The sequence below is a fragment of the Pleurodeles waltl genome, chromosome 6, assembly GCF_031143425.1.
Source record: "Pleurodeles waltl isolate 20211129_DDA chromosome 6, aPleWal1.hap1.20221129, whole genome shotgun sequence".
Classification (NCBI taxonomy): Eukaryota; Metazoa; Chordata; class Amphibia; order Caudata; family Salamandridae; genus Pleurodeles; species Pleurodeles waltl.
Genome location: NC_090445.1, coordinates 1,063,516,772 through 1,063,535,164, shown reverse-complemented (window position 1 = coordinate 1,063,535,164; position 18,393 = coordinate 1,063,516,772). Strand labels below are relative to the sequence as shown.

The 18,393-nt window shown below is 45.2% G+C and overlaps 1 protein-coding gene across 2 annotated transcripts in view; it reads right to left on the bottom strand.

Moving 5' to 3' along the window:
- Positions 1-15,405, bottom strand: part of LOC138300544 (protein DDI1 homolog 2) — a 154,494-nt gene extending 139,089 nt beyond the window's left edge. The window contains exon 1 of one of the 2 annotated variants that reach the window (XM_069240037.1): positions 14,991-15,405. In XM_069240037.1, the coding sequence (XP_069096138.1) occupies positions 14,991-15,128 (138 nt within the window). In that variant the 5' untranslated portion in view covers positions 15,129-15,405. The remainder of the gene's footprint in view (positions 1-14,990) is intronic. The other variant, XM_069240036.1, reaches the window with a different exon arrangement.
- Positions 15,406-18,393: the final 2,988 nt, after the last annotated feature.

Here is an 18,393-nt window from a genome sequence, read left to right as displayed (position 1 = left end):
CAACTATCTTCCGAACTCAAGGCTGAGCTAATTCATGTGATATTTGCAAACCATATCAGACTGACTAAATATTAGATAACACAACAAATGTTGTAGCTGCTTTTTGAAATATGCACTTCTCCAAAAGGGCTGCTTCAGCAGGATCGTATATTGAGGACTGGCCATAGGGTGCAGGTATGCATCGGATGAGAGCCCCCAACCACACAAGCAAATATTATTCAGGACACATGCTGCTGACATCCAATGGCATGATGCACATGGCGTGAAACTGAGGTATTACAGCATAAGCTACCTGCCAAAAAATACATACATGAAAGACAAACAGGGGACTCGGACCCTCACAGTAAAATCACCCACTTTTCTCATGCTAAGTTCCAGGCCACATGAAGGTGAAACGTTGTTGTGAAAGTTTAGGTATGGTTCCATTGTCACAGGACCACCAAAGGGTGAGTTATGGGCAAAAATGTTTTGTAAAAGAATGCTTGCAAAGGATTATGGGGTGAGTTTCTCGAGTGCAGTGAATATTTTTTAGGTAAAGCATTTATCAATTACAAGTGTTTTTGTGAATGCTATGGTTCATGAAGGGGAGAGCCAAAAGAAATTACTCTGATAAGGTAACAGCGTGAACAATGTGACCAGCGCTTCAATACTGCGAATGGAGTTTGCGCTGCTGTTCTGAGCTGTGAGCGCCATGGCCGCAATGGAGCACGAAGAGGAGGGACAAAATTAAAAAATGTTTGCCAACACTGAAGTACATCGGCAATCGTGCAATAATCCATGTAACAGGGTCCGTCTGCAAAGCAGTAATAAAACCACCCCAAGGCGGAACAAATCAAAAGCATTTATCAATGACATCAAGGGATTTTGTGAAGGCAAGCCCACGAACGAATGAAAGTGATGGGCATTAGATTGCTGTGGTTAAAAGCCCACAAAATACTTACAACAGGTCGAAAAGAGCATGCATGCTTGACCTAAAAAGGACTGTGGTGAAAAAAAAAAAATATAGAGCCTCACATAGGGCATGCATATGTGTACAGAAGAAAGCATGCTGTGTAGGTTCACGCACGAGTACAGGGTGGCTATCCCTCAATCTAGGAAAAAAACTCAGAATGAAGAACAGTAACCTGACAATCTCAATGGTGAATATCTGTTTTGGTTAAATTACATAATGAAGAATGCCATTTTCCTCGACAAATGTAAAAATGTCATCCCCCCCCAAAAAAAAAACTGCAAGAAAAAAAAAAGATAAGAAACTGACTCAAGAAAACACTTCGGGGAAAAAAGGGAGCAGGTTTAAAGTCAAGAGATATCTGGGCATAAACAGAAGTCAACTTAACAAGGTCAATGTGCGAGGCAAAGGAACTGGCAAGGACTGATTTACTGTGGTACAGGTAAAGATAACCAGGAACTTAGTTGAGACAATCTTACAAGGGAATAGGTTAGGTTGAAAAGATAGGGTAGAAGGAGGGGCAGAAATACTAGGGTACAGGCAGAGTAATAGTAAAAGGGTATAAAGCAAGGTTTAAATTGCATCTTAAGATGTAGGGTTCAGATAGGGAACAGGAGTGGCAGAATACCAGGAGTAGAAAATCTAGGGTATAGGAAGAGGAACTAGGGTACAGGTGGGACAAAAGGTACAAGGGGGCTCAGGCAGGGGAGGCTCTAGCATACAGATAGGAGTAGAATAAGGATACAGGTAGAGATTATGTAGGATTAAAGGTACTGGGGACGGTAACTAGGGTGTAGAAAAGGGAAGGTTATTTAGTGTAAGAGATAAAGGTATTACAGTATAGGTAGGGTTACTATAGTAGAGGTACCAGGGTAAAGGTCAGGTGGAAGTATGTGGGTATATAATTACGGTCAGATGTACAAGGGTCTAGGTGGGGATAAACCGGGCACAAAACAAAAAATACATTGTTGAGGAAGGAGGCAGCCACCAGGATATAGAAAGACTGAAGTAGAGGAAGAAACAGGAAATTAAGAAGAAAATAACACCTGTTCCCCCAATGAAGGGATTTATATGACCTTGGAAAACCACAATGCATTACTTTTTATTGGCAAGAAGGGTATTGATTTGCGAGGTTGGATTCAACTTTTTAGAAATGCATTTAAAAACATTGATGTACCAGTTTAGTGGAGAAAATTTTAATAGAACAGGTTTCCTCAAATACAATTTGCTACAAAATGGCATATACTCTTAGCCGCCCTGCCCCCTCTTCAACATCTAAATGTCCCCCCCTTGCCAACATACTCCGATCCCACAGGCTCAACATTATATCCTACACCAAAGGCACACAATTCATCCTCTCCCTCTCTGAAAACTCCACCGCTGCCAGAACCAGCTTCCACTAACGCATGACCTGCGTCACCGACTGGATGAGAGATAACTACCTCAAATTCAACACAGACAAGATAGAAGTTGTGATCTTCGACAGCGACAACTCCCCCCGGGATGCCTCCTGGTGGCTCACAGAACTAGGGCCGACTCTAACCCTCACGTAAGCACACAAGGAACATCCGTATCATCCTGGGTAGCAAACTCACTGTGAGGTCCCAAGTCAATGCAGTGTCATCCTGCTGCTTCTTCATCCTGCACCTGTTAAGTAGGATTTTCAAGTGGCTTCCCCAAAACCCACCATCAACCAAGCCCTTGTTACCAGTCGTCTGGACTACAGAAAAAACCTCTATGTGGGTATCAAGGTCCACTTAGCTCAAAGGCAACAGACCATCCAGAGCACCACAGCAAGACTCTTCCTGGCTCTCCCTTGTCGCACCCACATCAACCCCCACCTCAAAAATCTCTACTGGTTCAGAAGTGATGCCAGTTTAAGCCCCTCACCGATATTTGAAAGCCCTGCACAACTTCAGACCCACCTATATCAACCACCCCCCCCGAAATTCTACAAACCCTCCAGACACCTCTGCTCCGCCTCCCTCGTGCTGCCCCATCCCCACATACAACACAGCAGAGAAGGACTATGCTTCTAACTCGCAGCCAAAGCCAGGAACGGCCTCCCCCTGCACTTCAGGAACCCCCCTAATCTATGGGAGTTCCGTAGGATGCTAAAAACCTGGATCTTCGACAGGGACCCTGGATCCTGGATCCTGCCACTGCCTGGATACCCTCACGCGTGTCAAGTCATGCTCTACAAGTCAAATCATTGATTGAAGGCTTTCGAATATAAAGTCCTGCAACCAGGGGCCATGGACAGAGGCTGTGAAGAGCCAGGACCTGAAAAAAGAAACGAAAACTACCTTCTAAAACTCTTCAAAGCTTTGTTTTCAATTGTTTGTTTTTCACTCTTTTTTTAACTGTATTTTCCAACTTTTTGGAGCTTTTTACTTAATACTACACAAAGTCCTCACAAATTGTCCTTAAAAAGTATCTGATACCACAGATGCAGTACCAGTTTCCCCTGTCAATGTGCCTCAGCCCTTCACTCAGTGGGGAAAATGGGAGTTTAAGTATTTAGGGTAAAATATCTACAGTAATCTAGTCAAAAAATGCTAATACCCAGTAGCACTGGCCTAACCACTAATTCTGGGCTCCTGTCCGGTGCAAAGCACTTAAATGCCTCGTTAGGGGGTATTAAGCGCTATATAAATGCATTATAATACAATAGTCTCCAAATGAAAGTGCTAAAAGACTACAATATCTGTGAAAGTACAATGGTCATTGTAGGAAGTTGGCTCTGTATGCACTATTTCAAAGTAAGGAATAGTATGCACAGAGTCCAAGGGTTCCCCTTAGAGGTAAGATAGTGGCAAAAAGGGATAATTCTAATGCTCTATTTTGTGGTAGTGTGGTCGAGCAGTAGGCTTATCAGAGGAGTAGTGTTAAGCATTTGTTGTACACACACAGGCAATAAATGAGGAACACGCACTCAGAGACAATTCCAGGCCAACAGGTTTTTGTATAGAAAAATATATTTTCTTAGTTTATTTTAAGAACCACAGGTTCAAGATTTACAAGTAATACTTCAAATGAAAGGTATTTCATGTAGGAACTTTGAACTAGCAAAATAGCATATACAGTTTTCACATAAATGACATATAGCTATTTTAAAACTAGACAGTGCAATTTTCAACAGTTCCTGGGGGAGGTAAGTGTTTGTTAGTTTTTGCAGGTAAGTAAACCACCTACGGGGTTCAAGTTTGGGTCCAAGGTAGCCCACCGTTGGGGGTTCAGAGCAACCCCAAAGTTACCACACCAGCAGCTCGGGGCCGGTCAGGTGCAGAGGTCAAAGTGGTGCCCAAAACACATAGGCTTCAATGGAGAAGGGGGGTGCCCCGGTTCCAGTCTGCCAGCAGGTAAGTACCCACGTCTTCGAAGGGCAGAACAGGGGGGTTTTGTAGGGCACCGGGGGGGACACAAGTCCACACAAAAAGTACACCCTCAGCAGCAGGGGGGCGGCCGGGTGCAGTGTGCAAACAGGCGTCGGGTTCACAATAGGAATCAATGGGAGACCAAGGGGTCTCTTCAGCGATGCAGGCAGGCAAGGGGAGGGGCCCCTTGGGGTAGCCACCACCTGGGCAAGGGGGAGGGCCACGTGGGGGTCGCTCCTGCACTGGAGGTCGGATCCTTCAGGCCCTGGGGGCTGCGGGTGCAGTGCCTTTACCAGGCGTCGGGTCTTTGAAGCAGGCAGTCGCGGTCAGGGGGAGCCTCGGGATTCCCTCTGCAGGCGTCGCTGTGGGGGCTCAGGGTGGTCAACTCTGGCTACTCACGGTCTCGTAGTCGCCGGGGAGTCCTCCCCGTGGTGTTTGTTCTCCACAAGTCGAGCCGGGGGCGTCGGGTGCAGAGTGCAAAGTCTCACGCTTCCGGCGGGAAACATGTGTTGTTTCAAAGTTGCTTCTTTCTTGCAAAGTTGCAGTCTTTGGGGAACAGAGCCGCTGTCCTCAGGAGTTCTTGGTCCTTCTAGATGCAGGGTAGTCCTCTGAGGCTTCAGAGATTGCTGGACCCTGGGAACGCGTCACTGGAGCAGTGTCTTTAGAAGTGAGGAGACAGGCCGGTAGAGCTGGGGCCAAAGCAGTTGGTGTCTCCGTCTTCTCTGCAGGTTTTTCAGTTCAGCAGTCCTCTTCTTCTTAGGTTGCAGGAATCTGAGTTCCTTGGTTCTGGGGAGCCCCTAAATACTGAATTTAGGGGTGTGTTTAGGTCTGGGGGGTTAGTAGCCAATGGCTACTAGCCCTGAGGGTGGCTACACCCTCTTTGTGCCTCCTCCCTGAGGGGAGGGGAGCACATCCCTAATCCTATTGGGGGAATCCTCCATCTGCAAGATGGAGGATTTCTAAAAGTTAGAGTCACCTCAGCTCAGGATGCCTTAGGGGCTGTCCTGACTGGCCAGTGACTCCTCCTTGTTTTTCTCATTATCTCCTCCGGCCTTGCCGCCAAAAGTGGGGCCGTGGCCGGAGGGGGCGGGCAACTCCACTAGCTGGAGTGCCCTGGGATGCTGTAAAAGAGGGGGTGAGCCTTTGAGGCTCACCGCCAGGTGTTACAGTTCCTGCAGGGGGAGGTGAGAAGCACCTCCACCCAGTACAGGCTTTTGTTACTAGCCACAGAGTGACAAAGGCACTCTCCCCATGTGGCCAGCAACATGTCTGGTGTGTGGCAGGCTTCTAAAACTAGTCAGCCTACACGGATAGTCGGTTAAAGTTTCAGGGGGCACCTCTAAGGTGCCCTCTGGGGTGTATGTTACAATAAAATGTACACTGGCATCAGTGTGCATTTATTGTGCTGAGAAGTTAGATACCAAACTTCCCAGTTTTCAGTGTAGCCATTATGGTGCTGTGGAGTTCGTGCATGACAGACTCCCAAACCATATACTCTTATGGCTATCCTGCACTTACAATGTCTAAGGTTTTGCTTAGACACTGTAGGGGCGTAGTGCTCATGCACTTATGCCCTCACCTATGGTATAGTGCACCCTGCCTTAGGGCTGTAAGGCCTGCTAGAGGGGTGACGTATCTATACCTGTAGGCAGTGGGAGGTTGGCATGGCACCCTGAGGGGAGTGCCATGTCGACTCAGTTGTTTTATCCCCACTAGCACACACAATCTGGCAAGCAGTGTGTCTGTGCGGAGTGAGGGGTCCCAGGGTGGCATAAGACATGCTGCAGCCCTTAGAGACCTTCCCTGGCATCAGGGCCCTTGGTACCAGGGGTACCAGTTACAAGGGACTTACCTGGATGCCAGGGTGTGCCAATTGTGGAAACAAAGGTACAGTTTTAGGGAAAGAACACTGGTGCTGGGGCCTGGTTAGCAGTCCTCAGCACACTTTCAAATCATAACTTGGCATCAGCAAAGGCAAAAAGTCAGGGGGTAACCATGCCAAGGAGGCATTTCCTTACAGTCATCAAGTGAAAAGAACCAGCGAACACGGCCGCGCCTACGCAGTATAGTGCCTGTACTCAAGACCCTGTTAGCCGGTAACTGCTCCAGGTTCCATTTCAGGGATTTTAATTGTATGTTGCGAAAATAGGATTCACTAGGAGGCAGGATATCCCTCCCTGTTCTGCCTCCTCGACCGTAAAAGGAAGAGGAGCTTCTGCACTGCCTGCGAGTCGTCAGAGGCCCTTTGAAACAAACTCTTCTCTTCCACACTCCAGACATGCCACAAAGAGAAATATTAATGACATCTTCTGGGAGTTTATCCGACATTTCTGGCTTGAAACCGGTTAAGTTTCAAAAGCACAAAAGCAGCACACCATATCCGATTCGAAACAATTTAAAATTGCACCACTGTTTCTGGCATATATCCACTGGTAAGAGATCCGCATGTACACACATGGGACCAATTGATATCCAGCTAAAATGGCCATCATAAATATTGGGCTGTTCTTATTGTCCTTAAAACTAAGAATGTCCACACACAATTAAGTGAACCCAGAGTTTCTTTTCCACAAAATGTGCAACTGCCCCTCAGCTTCCCGGCAAGGCAGGAAATCGGCTAAAGAATGCAAGGACAGAACGTGACATGGCAGCTCCGGCCTGATTTATACTGATGTATAAAAGCAAAACAAATAAATTATTAAATTTGCAGGCCCTGGTTTTACAAGCAGTACGTGCAGGTGGCTCAAGACAAACGCACAGCAGGTGAACAAGGCCCTAACCAATTCCTTTCACCAGTCAAGACACACTAGCATCGCTCGTTTGCAAAAAGCGAGGGAAAATACGAAAACTAATGTGTTCAGCCAAATAAGCCCACACTATGGTAAGCAGAGGAGTGTGGAGTGTCAAACATTCAACGACGAGGCTGGAGGAAAAGGCGAAATCGTAGAAACACTGACACGACGAAAAATCGCAGGAGCACTGAAACAAGGCGAAAATAATAACCAATAGCCTGCACACTGCTGCAGTGAGTTAAGCACTGGCTGCTGACACTAGTTAGCTGTACGTCACGAGCTTAATTCGCGGAAATATCAATGTAGCCCTTCATCCTTCCCAAGTCAAGTCGATAAATAAGTATCAATGAATTCTGTAAAAGTAACATCGATTATTTAAGGTACTAAAAATGTATGTTTTAAAAAAAACTAACATTTAGAACATTGCAAACGTGTAGAAATTGCAATTCCTTCAATACAGCTAGGAAACACAACTACACAGGCGGAATTTCGATCGACCGACCAATGCATTTATTTTTACAGCGGCATTGCTTAAGGGCACTCTCTTTTTAACTGCCACCGAGTTTAAGTGGGTAGAGAAGCGTGGCAGCCAGGTGCACAAAAACTCCATTACTAATGGGCACACGAATCGATGTTGCACAGTGCTGCATCATATTTATGCATTGTCGGTCGTCCAATGGATTTGGACGCGCCTTTATTTCCTATAATCTATGTAACACTTTTCTTACACTCTTAATAGAAAAAAAAACATCTGTTAAATCTTTGAGCGGTGGCTCGGGTCCATGAATTCTAATTATGGATTCAAGTAATATATCCTTCAGTACATTTTATAACATGAACCTATTTCAGACGTGCCCCTCAGACACGTCGTGCACTGCAAGCAGTAAATTAAAACAGCAGCAAGGTGTGCTGCAGTCAGGCTGCAACTGAAGTCCTTCTTTCAGTGTACAGAACACCGACATTCGAGGAGGAGGCCATGTTCGTGGATTACTAACGATCAGAGTTTTTAATGTGGGCCCTCTCGGTTCACTGCTGATAGTCGAGGGGAGCGGGCAACGAGTGTGGGGCTGTGCGTACCATTAGCGTGCGACTTGGACCTCAATATCAAGCTGCGTTTCGAACTGAAAACACCCCAACTACAAGAAACACAGACCACAGCACAATTTGCTAAAGAAACGGAGGAGAAAGTAGATCAAGACATACACTGACATTTAAAACTTGGGCCAGGTCTGGTAAGCTTGGACTGAAGGTTCTGGGCTTTATTGTATCAAATAAAAAACTAGCCTCAACTGTTCTGAAAAGAGCAGGCTATCAAGCTAAACCTTGCCCATATGCTGCAGAAACGTTGGTATAAAACCTCTTTAAGAACAGTAAACACCCAACCCTTATCCAATGTTGTACACCACACTATAAAACGAGGAGTCCTTCACCTGTCGGCATTGCCCTTTCCTTCCAGCCTTGAAATCTCGGCCCTACCCCCCCCCCCCCCGACGAGAGATCAGCAAATATTGTTAAGGAACTCATGGGTTTTATTCGGAGATGTTTATTGAAAAAGACAACAAGGAGAGATGTGAAAGAAAATAGAATTTAATAACGATACAAAGACAGATGAGACGCACTTGATTTTGTTGAAGAGAACTAGAGGCTACACAAAAGTACCACAACAAAAGTTCTACGTTACCTTCTCAATTATGTTATTTCTGTAAACTGTTACACTGAGTTTGTTAAGGTTTTGAGCTGTTGCTTTCACCAGTTAAGATACATATTCATACACAAGCTGTTCATTATAAGCATTAAAGAAATTAGGTAGATGGGCGCCCAATGTTATCAATTTACCAGCTGTTAAAACTTTATAAGCTAATAAAATCAAATGTAATGTAAGTAGTTATCAATAAGTATGTCACAAAATCATAAGCAGGGTTGGACACCAATGACTGTGGAGCCAACAACCTGTGTTGTTATTAACACACAATTATCTCTCCTTATTCGTGTCTCTCATATATCAGCCGCATGATTTAGTGGGAGAACAGGGGGCATGCTCTCTCCAAAAACTAAATAGGTTACACACCAAGAAATCTTTTATACAGAATTGCTCCTGCACGCCACAACTGAGCACCTTGACTCTACAATGGTACGCTGCTAAAACAAGCTAAACAGGTATTACCGAAGTAAACAGGTTCACTAACTAAACAATAGAGAAATCGCTGCCATTCACCATTGTTGCGTGCAAATAGTATTTGCTGGGCGGGTTTCGTTTTCTAATTCGCAGGCAACATGCCTTAACCCATTAAGCGACAAGGATCGCTCTAGCTCTAGCATTTATTCAAAAGGATGTCTACTTTTCAGTAAACATTCAGTGAACTATGATGGTGCTAGGTATTCCTGCCCACGGGTTTCCACAGGCTAAATGGTGAGAATGATACAATTTTGAGAATGGTAAAAATCGGTAAGCTTCTATTTCAAGAGGTAATGCTTTGGTATGGTCGAGGTAACGAGTAAAACAAATGGTTTCACTGGGACCCTTCAATGAAAAGCAACTTCGAGGGATTAATAATCAATTTTCCTCAAATGTGGATACAGTTTCCCCAAGAGATTCAGAGAGCAAGGAGAGCAAAAAAGACATTTCAGTTAGATAAAGATGAGAGGTTAGAGAAGCAGCTGGAGACTCCCATTCCTTACCAACAGCGCAGATCTGGGCAGCTCAGCCCCCCTGAAAGACAAAATGTACAGACTGCTATTGAGGGAAACTCAAGAGAGGGCCATTCCCGAAAATATGGTGCCTGCAGAAACTGCATATCCGTGCTCAGCTGCTTAGAGGTTGATGGTGAAGAAGTACATAAGAAGGTGGCAGTCTCTGTGTCTTGTCCGTTTCGAGACCAGCCCTGCGTACAGAGGGTTACCATTTTACTTCCAGACTTCAGTGTTTAAAAGATTCAGAATAGGGGTGTAGCCAAGCCACAACCGAAATCGCCACGTAGCAGTGAAGCTCCTGCGGTGGCTTCCATAAGCCGGGTGTGAGCGGGCTGTCAGAACAAGGAGAAATGCTGGTGAAGATGGTGGAGCGGTGGGGACACAAAGGGGAAGGGGGTGGCTGGCGAGTGTTACAGTGCGCACGGACTGCTGAAGTTCCGGCCTACACACATTGGACGGCCTATAGTGCTCCCCACAGCGAAGGGGTCAGGGCCTAGTTTGCCTCCCCGAGGAATGATGATAGCGTGAGGGGGGCCTGCTGTTGGCCCCGAAGATGCCGCTATGGTGCCGGGAGAGCCATGCTCAAATCGGCTGGTGGGCTAACCCATGATCTTCTCCTAATATTATATACCTGCATCTGGCGTACTGCCCACCTTCACTGGACTGGACAGCGGTGCCACACACTGGGCCTGTTTTTTTGCAGGGCGCTCCAACCCCACTGCCTGCTCTTTGAGTGGGTGGTGGTGGGGCGCCCACATGGTGGCCCTGCTGAGGTCAGATGCCAAGGTGGCTGCCCCTTTACCTGGCTCCTGGACAGTATAGTACGAGGCTCATTGGCATTCGGAGCATTGTTGGCCATCTGTGGGTATTAAGGGCTTTTGCCCCCAGGCGGCCATGGGCCGCAGAATCCCTAAACAGCAAAAACTTCCTTTTAAGGAACAACAGCAGGTTGTCATGGCTACTGCACAAGCGAGGGACATGGATGACGCTCTGGAGTGTCCAGTGCGAGAACAGGCAGTCGGGGCGGAGGACATACTGACAGAGTTGCGGGCCAGATCCCATGCCATTGATAACAGATTTGACTTGTTAATCTCTGAAACCACTAACACTGGCAGACTTGACCTGTTTGTTGACACCCTGCTGGTGGAGCTGTTGGGACATCAAGACTTCACCTCAACATTTGTGGTGGAGAGGGTGCATCGCACCGTGGGCCTGCGACCTTCCCCAGGGGCACCTGCCCACCTTATTATTGCACACCTATTGAATTAAGGGACCATGACACTGCCTTCCTCCTGGCCAGGGAGAAGGGCCCTCTGCAATATCAAGGAGCAGCTGTTTCCCCCCCTTTCCCAATTTCACGCCTACAGTTCAGGAAGCCAGGCAGAAATGTTCTAAAGTCAATTAGAACATTCGAACATTGGCAGCTCCATTGAAAACAATGGAGTGCTGCGGGCTTTTACTGGCCGCTAAAAGCCCGCAGCGCCAACATTCCAATGTTCGCTTTGTTCACAGCAACAGCTGTGAACAAAGCCTCACGGAGCCAGAGGGGATTTTAATCCACTCGGGCTCCGTGAGCAATTTGTTTTATTTAATAGAACATTCTGCCCTGAGTGGCAGAATGTTCTAATAGCCTTAGAACCCGCCGTAGCGGGCTCTACCGGCTATTAAAGGCCCTTTCCCTTGTTAAATGCCCTCGCCTTTGGCTCGGGCATTTAACGCGGGAGCGGGTCTTTAATAGCCGGTAGAGCCCGCTACGGCGGGTTCTAATGCATAAAGTATGCTTCGTAATGTTGGCTTTCGTTATGGTATGATATATCCGGTTAGGTTGAGAGTGGAGGTGAACTGTAAACCTTGCTACTTTGACAATCTTGGTGACGCCATGGTGTTTTGCAAACAACACTCCGGGTGTGATGGATCGCCCGGTGGTCCCTTTCGAGTGCACAGCGATCTGGATGCTGGGCCTGCTACTAGCATGGAACTGTTACCCCCAACCCCCGACTTGTGGATCCCACCCTGCTTGATTAAACATTGTAGCTCCCTTGACAACAAATGATAACCACTATCTTGCTGCTCTGTTGCATTTTTTTTTACATGTTTCTTAGATAGACTGCCCTCTCCTATTCCCTACGGACATTCCTGCTTGTGGCCTGGGAGTACTCCATTGTTGAGTTGTCATGCTCCCATGGTTTATACCAAGATATCTGTTTTTCTACTGTAAATGTTTCTGTTTAGGGTTACAAGGTTTTTGTTTGGCAATTCTAGGCCGGGTGTGGGAGGGTTGTTTTACCCCAATGGATTGTGTGTTGAAATACTGTTATGTTATGTAATGCAGTTTATTTTCATACTCACCTTTCTTATAAATGACCACACATTCCCTTCACATTGGGGCTAATGGCTCATGGGCGAAAAAAAATCTTGGACCTAACACTCATGTCCTGGAACATATGCGGCCTCAACAACTCCTGAAAGGGTATACTGGTGCTGCAATATCTTTGCAGACATGCAGTGCACACTGCTTTTCTGTAAGAGACCCACGTAACCGCTGGCGCTCTCCTTTGTGTCCACATGGGGCCCCCATCGCTACTTTGCTAGCTACGGTACATATTTCCAGGGAGTGTGTATTCTGGTGCATAAAATAGTACTGTGTTAAGCCACTGTCGACCAGGTTGGATGGCAATGGTAGGTATGTGATGGTTGCGTGGCGGCTAGATAACAGTAAGATTTTACTTAATGTTTATGCACCCAATATTGACGCACCTGAGTTTTTTCATTATCTCCGCACCCACATAGATCGCTTTGCCGTAGAACACATTTTGTTGGGTGGTGATTTTATTATGGCAATGGACTCAGCACTAGACACCACTTCTCACACCCGACATCTAATCCCTGTTCCCTCCAGGCTTTGAGTGACCTCTGCAGTACTCTTGCTCTACATGATCCTTGGAAACTGTTCAGCACTGACACCTTGGCCTATACTTTTCACTCAGTGCCCCATGGCACCTGGTCGCGTATCGACTATTGGCTTTTCGCTAGTACTGTTACACACTGGATTACAGCTATCAAACACCTACCCCGCATGTTGTCATATCACTCACCGGTACTAGCCACACTTGCTATTCCTGTGGCCAGTTGCACTAGTAAACTCTGGAGGTTCCGTGCCACCTTGAGGGAAGCAATGGTTGCCTTTTTCAAGTTAAATGAGAGCTCAGTTGGTACCTGGGCGGTACTGTGAGATGCCTTTAAGGCTTACACTTACGTGCTGCATCTTTTGGTAGGAAACACTTCTAACTTTACAGACTCTGGACTATCCTTTTAATACAATCAACATGTTTAAGTGATTATTAAGATTCTTAGTGAAGTGGCTATCTATTGAAGCTGACTTATGAAACCTTGTAACACAAATTACATATTCGTTTAAATGTCCAATCTGTGATAAACAAACATTCTGCTCCAATTTATGACTATTTAAATATTTATTTTAAAATTCGGATGTATATGTAAATTGTGTTGTGCCATGTTTCAATACTCAGTAATCCATGTAAGTGGGAAACTAAATTACTTGATATGATTTTTGGGCTTCTATAAAGAAAGCAGAGTTTGTGTCATATTCACCTGCAAGAATCTAATGACTTTCACTGGTCCTATATTTCGTATACTCTACGCTCATTCCAGGCTCTAAGGATTCTATGCTTTTAGCACTCATTTTTAGATAGAACAGCATACTGAAAAGGTTTTATATATACCATCAATGTAAGTTTAGTAATAGCAATCTGACCAAGGGCACTGCAAACATGGAGGACTAAAGCCTAACTCGCCAAGAGTGGGTACACCACGGACGAGTTCAACCTTAGTGGAGAACAAATTCGTCCTCTAAAAGCACCGCCTATCTTGTATCCATGGTCAGCATAGGGTAGGCAAAAATAAAGGAAAAGCATACTTCTCACAAGATGAAGACCAAATGCAGCACCGGAATCGGATAAGGACTAGGAGAATAGGAAACGTGACAACTTTCAAAATCGACCTTTGAACAAGAGGACAGGGTATCGGGACCCCTGCCATGCAGAGAGAGGTGGGGGGAGAAAAATCAACTGACACCATTTGCCATAGACCGAATCAAAATAAAAGTTTCCCTGAAAATATTCACTAAAGTAATTAGAAGGCATTCTATGCAATAACACAAGAACGAGCCCCTGGCATACGATGTTTAAACTTCTATTTAGAGGGAAGGGAGAGCCAAGCATCACCAACAGATCATTTAGCTCAAAGCAGTCAACCCAAAGAGGCCATCGCATTATATCACATTTTAAACCGTCAACGACTGACAACCTGCTTTGAGGCACGAAGACAAAGGGTTCTATGTAAAATCACCAGCTTTTATGTGACCAAGACAAACCCCAGTCTACAGTCCAAAAGGAGATATATCCCGCACAAATATTCATTCGGTAGGATCGGCCTATGGAACTAGGCTACATTTTCTGGTGATTTCAGAACAAAGTTTAATGTTTTAAATACACAATCTACATTTGAATGACCTGTCGAGAAACGAAACAAGTGTCGATAGGGGTTTTTATCGTGTGCGTTTATTTACATTGTTACTTTAAGGGGAAAAAATGAATCCCATTAATTTTAACAGTGCCTCCTCACCGTTAATATAAAGAACAGTAAGGAGAAGAAAGAAGACTTGTCGAACTACAGCAATATAAATAACCTTAATGTAGACAATAACAGCCCACCCAAGTTCCACTGACAAAGGATCTGCCCTCAGAGCTCCTGCTCCTAACGTGCTAAAACTGGCTCAAATGATCTCACCTTTTTACAGCAGTTCTGTTAATCAGATGCCTTCTGACTAGAATTCTCAATACCTCGCTTCAACTCCAAGATCACCGGAAATGGAGGCACGCCGACAGGGGCTCACCTATCATTAGTGCCTCAGGTGCTGTGACTCTGTGAGCCATGTGTACAAGGGGCCCAATACATCACAATGATAACTATCTACCCAACAGAGTGGCAACGTGTCACTGATTGCACTAGGACCCTTGAAACAATACGATACTGGAGATCAAACAACAAAAATAAGACACTTGATTCCCTACCTCTCACGCGGCAGATTATTATGGTCGTTTTAATTACCCAAACTTCTAGCTTTACCATTCTGACACCAGTTCTCTAAGGCCAACTCACCGTGCTCTCTCGGGATGGCACACCGCTCTCTAGCTCGCACAGAGCCCGGAAGTTCTGGAGTTCGAAGTCCGGATCCACCTCCAGAGAGAAGGTGAGTTCCGAGCGGTCCCGGCGCAGGCAGAACACCGTCAGCAGCATAGCGCAGCGCACGGCAATCAACAAGGGGAACCGTAGAGAACCGCAGTCCGGTCAGGAAGGAAAGGGGCACAGACGGGAGCCGCAGGGATGGACAGTGATTGTAGCTTCCTAGGGTACTGCTCCCCTGGCCGGTTAGTGCTTATCTGTTGGCACCGTGTCTTGTCTTTGCCAGCCGGGGAGGAGGGGGCAACCAGTGTTTTCGGACGGGCAGGTTACTGACCTATTGAGAAAGCGAAACGGTACAGTAGCCCCGTCCACACGAGCGACGTCATAGAACAGGAAACTATGGACTGCGCAGGCGCAACCCAGTCAGCGGAAGCCGCTGTTTTCGTGTGATCGGGCAAAGCCATCTTAAAAGGTTGGACACGACATATATCGCTCATGGGTGTGGTGACACACGCGACTTTACACATGACAGCGACTACAGTACAATGAAAGAAAACGACAAGTACCACACAGAACATGGGGAAACAGTTATATATTTAGACTGCCTAAAAATAAAAACATGTTGGAAACACAGTCTACAAGAACGATGTATTTTTAATAATGGAAATTACTCGTTTAAAGATGCTATTGCCAATATTATGGCGTCCAGCGCCGGCGAATCGGGGCTTTGTAATACCAAACGTCAATCTGTTGACGGGGCATTGTTTCTTTGGTCCTGTTTTTATTTCCACGCCTAGCTATGCTGCTTTTGTTTATTTCTACATACAATCGTTTCAGCGTTCAGACGATATCAAATTAATCAACCTTCGCAGGTTGCTTAAACCGGACCAGAAAACTACTTCTTCCAAACCAAAACATTATTAAGCATAGCTGTCAATTTGGAAGATGATAATGAGAGTCGCCGATCATGGCTGCGAAATTTTTAACGTGGGCCAAAATAGCTATGCAGTTTGCTTCCCCAGCACGTTAGTGTAATTGTATCCCGAAAATATGACTGTGTGAACAGAGGCGGTGTCTTATAGTACCGAGGTACTATCTTCGCATGTGCTGAGGCAGATTGTGATTTAAACTGGCGTGGATTTATAGTCAGACCTAAAGAGTGATAAAAATAGGCAGATTAAGACAGGCATTGTAGCGTCCTCCCAAGCCACATCTTTACTGCTCTGCATGTAACTGTTGTACTGAGGAGGCACATACATTTGAATATTTGAAAGGAGGTTTATTAGTAATCGGAAGGGAGAGCAGCCTAACGCGTCCTACACGGCCGAAGTCCGTGCCAACTGTTCCCACAACGGGGTCACCCTATAACATTCTATATTCTAAATGTAACTTAGCAACACCACACATCTTTTCATTTTACCATACCATCAAAGCGTAACAATAGTTCAAATATAAGCAAGAATAATAAGAGACGGTAGAATCATTACACTTTAATTACTTACGGTGTGATAATTAACACTGTAAAGTCAATATATTATACTCGCTAGAACAATGCACCAAAATAATTATCCCACCACAAAGTCTTGTAATTTTGTAGGCATAGATATTGCTCTGCCTGAACTTGACATCTTCACTCCTTTGCTGTGAGGTTTCAACTAATGAGAAGAAGCATTCTCCCTTTCCTTTCTCATACTGGTTAATCCACTCCTTTCTCCAGGATGAGACATATTTCCTGCATCTGGAGGCAAAGTTAGAAGATTAATTTTAGAATAACTTTGTTGAACGTGAACAGGACTATGACAAGGCTCTCAAATGACTTTTTCCTCTCACCACAATGCTCCAGGAGTTCTCAAACCTCAACCACTCCAAGACAAAATCTTCTTACATTTAAAACGTTTACTAAAATGCCAAACTTTAACATTACTATGCTTGGCTAAGCACACATAACCTTTGCTCACTTGGAATGGTTCGGAAAAATGATTACCACCCTTCTGCATGCTTTTATCCAGTTTCACTCATACCCAATCACCCTCTTCAAGCGTGACAGTCTTCACATTATATTTTTTGTCATAATACATGTTGTAAATCTGACGCGCCTTTTTCAAATTTGCTTTGACCACTTTCGGTTGTCTTTCTGATTTTCATGAGACATCCATGCCATATTAGCAAACAGATCATGGCCCTTCAACATCTTAAAGGGGCTATAACCCATTACAGTAGGAGTTATGCACTACACCCACACTAATTGATCAAGTTCTATCTCCCAGTTTTCTCCCCATATTTATGGCTGCTTCAATACAGCCCCAGATCGCCCTGTTGAACCTCTCCACAGCACCATTACTGGCTGGGTGATACATAGGTGTCTTTTTCTCTTCAATGCCATTTCTTAATAGGAAATTAGTAAACCTTTCAACTAAAAATTGTGGCCCATTATCACTCAAGACTGACTTTGGAATCCCTTCTCTAAGAAATACATTTTCCAGGAACCTGACAATACTTGCTGCATCCACACGTTCACATAACTCCAGCTCAGGCCACTTGGAGTACATGTCTAATAACATCATAATGTTTTGGGAACCCCATTCCTGTACAAAATTGGACCTAAAATATCAATAGTTAAAACCTCTCAAGGGTGTGAAGGTATCTTATTTAGGCCAAGGGGTGGTCTAAAAATTGATTCTTATCTGCATTTGCACAGTGTTCACAATTCCTCACAAACATCTCCATTCCTATATCAATTCCCGGCCACCAGTAGGAACTTAACTCTCTGTTTGGAGTTAACAATATCCAAATGTCCGTTGTGCACTAACTCCAATATTCTTTGATGAGGATTGTGCAGAGGAACAACTCTGCCCCGCTCCTGAAAAGGAACCTGAGTCAGAGATTGATAATTCCTCCTTGAAATCCCCAAAATTCTTGCATTCTTCAAAGATTTCTCCTTCATCTGGCCATCCTTGTAACGGGTCCTTAATCACCACACAAAACTATGTCTTCCTCAAAACCAGCTTTCCATTCACTTTCAGAAATTGCCCCTGTTTCACAACCCACACTGGATACACAATAACCATCCCACTCACTGGTTTCTGCTGCTTCTCCTTGCACAGGGGATCTGCTCAGATAGTCTGCAACCTTATGTTTCCTGCCTGGTAAGTACTCTACCTCATAGCCATAGTCAAGTAACCAAAGAGACATTCTGGATATTCGAGGTTTGGCTTTGGCTGAGCCCTCAGTAGTTAAAACTTTCAGCAGTGGTTTGTGATCTGTATGTAATGTGAATTTAGTGCCCTATCGGAATTGCCTAAATTTCCCTGTTGCCCACATGCATGCTAGCATTTCTTGTTCAATAACGGAGTACGTTTCCTCAGGTGACGTCAGGGAT